Source organism: Schistocerca cancellata, chromosome 11, assembly GCF_023864275.1.
Source record: "Schistocerca cancellata isolate TAMUIC-IGC-003103 chromosome 11, iqSchCanc2.1, whole genome shotgun sequence".
NCBI lineage: Eukaryota > Metazoa > Arthropoda > Insecta > Orthoptera > Acrididae > Schistocerca > Schistocerca cancellata.
Genome location: NC_064636.1, coordinates 71,891,219 through 71,894,579, shown reverse-complemented (window position 1 = coordinate 71,894,579; position 3,361 = coordinate 71,891,219). Strand labels below are relative to the sequence as shown.

Below are 3,361 nucleotides of genomic sequence, written 5' to 3'. Positions count from 1 at the left end.
AAAAGTCAGTATAAATTTGAAAACTGAATAAATCACTGAATAATGTAGATATAGAGGTACAAATTGACACAGGTGCTTGGAATGACATGGGATTGTATTGGAACCAAAGAAATACAAAGGTTCAAAAAATGTCCGACAGATGGCGCTTCAACTGATGAGAATAGCAATAATTAGCATAACAAAGTAAGACAAAGCAAAGATGATGTTCTTTACAGGAAATGCTCAATATGTCCACCATCATTCCTCAACAATAGCTGTAGTCGAGGAATAATGTTGTGAACAGAACTGTAAAACATGTCGGGACTTATGGTGAGGCATTGGCGTCGGATGTTGTCTTTCAGCATCCCTAGAGATGTCGGTCGATCACGATACAGTTGTGACTTCAGGTAACCCCAAAGCCAATAATTGCATGGACTGAGGTCTGGGGACCTGGGAGACCAAGCATGACGAAAGTGGCGGCTGAGCACACCATCATCACCAAATGACGCGCACAATAGATCTTTCACGCGTCTAGCAATATGGGGTGGAGCACCATCCTGCATAAACATTTTACGTTCCAGCAGGTGTTTATCAGCCAGGCTGGGGATGATGCAACTCTGTAACATATCGGCGTACCTCTCACCCGTCATGGTAGCAGTTTTGCTGTCCAGCGTCATCTGTCGTCGGACATTTTGTGAACTTTGTTTTTTGGGTTCTAATAAAACCACGTCACTCTAAGCATGTGTGTCAGTTTTTACCTCTCTCTCTACATTATTCCGTGGTTTATTAAGTTTTCAAATTTATACTGACTTTTTGACCTCCTGGTATTAATTCTGAGGGCACTGGCATGTAGCTCTTTGAAATTACTTGTTATATTTATTCATCAGCAGCTTTCTGGGGTTAACTGAAACTATTCCATCAAATCCCAAACTTTATCGGTCCAGTTAACCCCCCCCCCCCCCTTAACTTTATCAAGAATCTTCAAAGTAGTGAGAAAATTGCTCCATGTGCAGCTTATATTTCATGGAGTATCATAAAACAATAAACACTGGATTTAACTCGAAGAAACGAAATTGTGTACTATTGGTAATTACAATTTTTGGAGAATTGGATGGATGTGAGTAAATTACTCTTACCACTGGATTTAGCTAACAGGCAAGCCACGTATGTTCAAATAGTACTTCAAACGTAAGGAAACAACTTTATAGTACGAAAAAAATAATTTTCGCTCTTGAATTGTTAATTAATGTAACAATTCAATTAACTCCGAGGTTCAGTTAATACCTATCTCCCCTGCTATTTTTGTGCAATTATCTACAATTTTAGCCTGAGGTCTGTGTGTGCGAATGTGTATTACACTTTTTAGAATTATTGGTTACGTGAGGTGTGTGTGTGTGTGTGTTTGTGTATGACACTTCTTAGAATTGTTGGTTACGCATTATATGAGAAAGACAGCTTTATTTATTTACCAGTAGCGAATTTGAAGATTACTACAATACGACCTTAATACCTGATAGTTGCGGGAACTGTTCTATTTTAAAACATCCTGTGGCCTAAGATACTATGGTCACACACTTCATTTTGTGTCTTGGAATTTAATGCAGGAGATGAGGATCCATAGTTTGGTGTTCTGCGGTGGAGATGGACACATATTCGGGCTCAGGAAGTGCTAGCGCTCGTGTAGGACTCTTCATCGGCGTCAGCTGCACGGATTAGAGCTTTCCTAATTTCATTTTTCAGCTTTCTTCTAACACTATCAGAGCGCAGTGATCGTAATTCAGAGGCTACATACTCTCCAAAAATCTCATATTCGTCAGGTACCCCTTTCGCTAACACCTTGAGTGCAGCTCTTGCCACCAGGTCGTCGCTTTCTTCATGTTTCCTTTTTCTTGAACTTTTCTCCCGGGTCGGCTCTTCAACAATTTCCTTCCTCTCTGTTACGACCTCGGTAGTCTGTTCCGAAGCGCCAGTGCTTTCGACTTTCCATAATATTACAGGCTGTGAACTTGTCTCCGCCTGAAATTGATCATCACAGTTATGGATGAAAAGAGATGCATTGCAGCGATACTTTGAATTGATTCGATACAACAAATGATACCGGTATGTTTTATCCGGTACCCGACGATGTTGAAGAAACACAAATTTTTTCATTGACATAAGAAACGTGAGAGATAAAACTCACAGATATTACCTTACATTTAAGTTTCATGACAGTACTAACATATCGAAATTTGACAGCAAATTTTGAAGAAAAGATTTTCACCTACCAAATTGCTTTGTTTGGAAACACAGGCAGCCAAACCTGGAATTACAAACTTCAGCGCATCGAAATAAGGCCAATTGCTTTTGCAATTGTCACCTGCCCCGCTTCCGCTTCTTCTCTGCTTAATTTTCTTCAGCTCTTGTGATACCTTAAAGGATGACAGGCTATTACGAATATTTTCTTTCTGGGTTTACTATTGTCCCAATCATTCATACCACACATTAACAATGCTAGTGACAGTTATTTAATACCGGTATTATAGAACCAGATTGAATTATAGAGTGCAATACATACATTTACTTCTAATGTAATTTCTGCTAACATTAAATTTTCGTACCTGATTTCTTAAATTGTGAAGTTTCCTCTGAACTTCTTCTTGGGAACAAGAAAACTTCAGTCCTATTTCTTCCAAAACCTTATGTTTCTTCGTCCTATCTCTATAACCGGAACATTTTATGTTACACAAGCATCCGTTTGCTTCGTAAAGTTGTATTAGTTCCATAATTTCTTCACGTGACCATTGTTTCCGCATATTGTACCTCACTACTGTCAGATAGCGACTCTCGGATTATGAACACTTCTCGTATTTGGAGAGCTGCTGTCAGACAGTTAATGAGCAGTTGAGCACCCTGGCCACTACAGATCGACTTGCGATTCGGCCGATCTCGGTTAGCTGTGAGTCAAATTGGGCGAGGTTTTCTCGAGAACGTCTCTCGAGAGTAACTCGTCAAATTTATCTAAACTCTCAAGAGTCGCTCTCTGGCATATTTACAGATTGCGCTCATATCGTATCTTGGTATTTGCTCGAAAAGTTCCAAACTTGTTATATTACAAAATTGGGCGAGGTTTTCTCGAGAACGTCTCTCGAGAGTAACTCGTCAGTCGTCGAATTTATCTAAACTCTCAAGAGTCGCTCTCTGGCATATTTACAGATTGCGCTCATATCGTATCTTGGTATTTGCTCGAAAAGTTCCAAACTTGTTATATTACAAATGAGTGCAATTCCTTTTTTATTTTGGCAAGACGTTCTTCCTGCACTATATAGAGGGTCATTTCCTGTCAATGAACTCCACCACCTCCCCATCGTTCCCGTCCCTCTTATCACCACCCGCCCATCTG

At 39.9% G+C, this 3,361-nt stretch overlaps 1 protein-coding gene across 1 annotated transcript; it reads right to left on the bottom strand.

Moving 5' to 3' along the window:
• Window positions 1-1,495: 1,495 nt before the first annotated feature.
• On the bottom strand, window positions 1,496-2,924 carry LOC126108754 (uncharacterized). The gene is made up of 3 exons (XM_049914098.1): window positions 2,580-2,924; window positions 2,247-2,390; window positions 1,496-1,995 (listed from the first exon to the last, which is right to left on the bottom strand). Exons 1-3 carry the CDS (start codon window positions 2,772-2,774, stop codon window positions 1,639-1,641), a joined length of 696 nt encoding a protein of 231 aa, XP_049770055.1. The 5' UTR covers window positions 2,775-2,924; the 3' UTR covers window positions 1,496-1,638.
• Window positions 2,925-3,361: the final 437 nt, after the last annotated feature.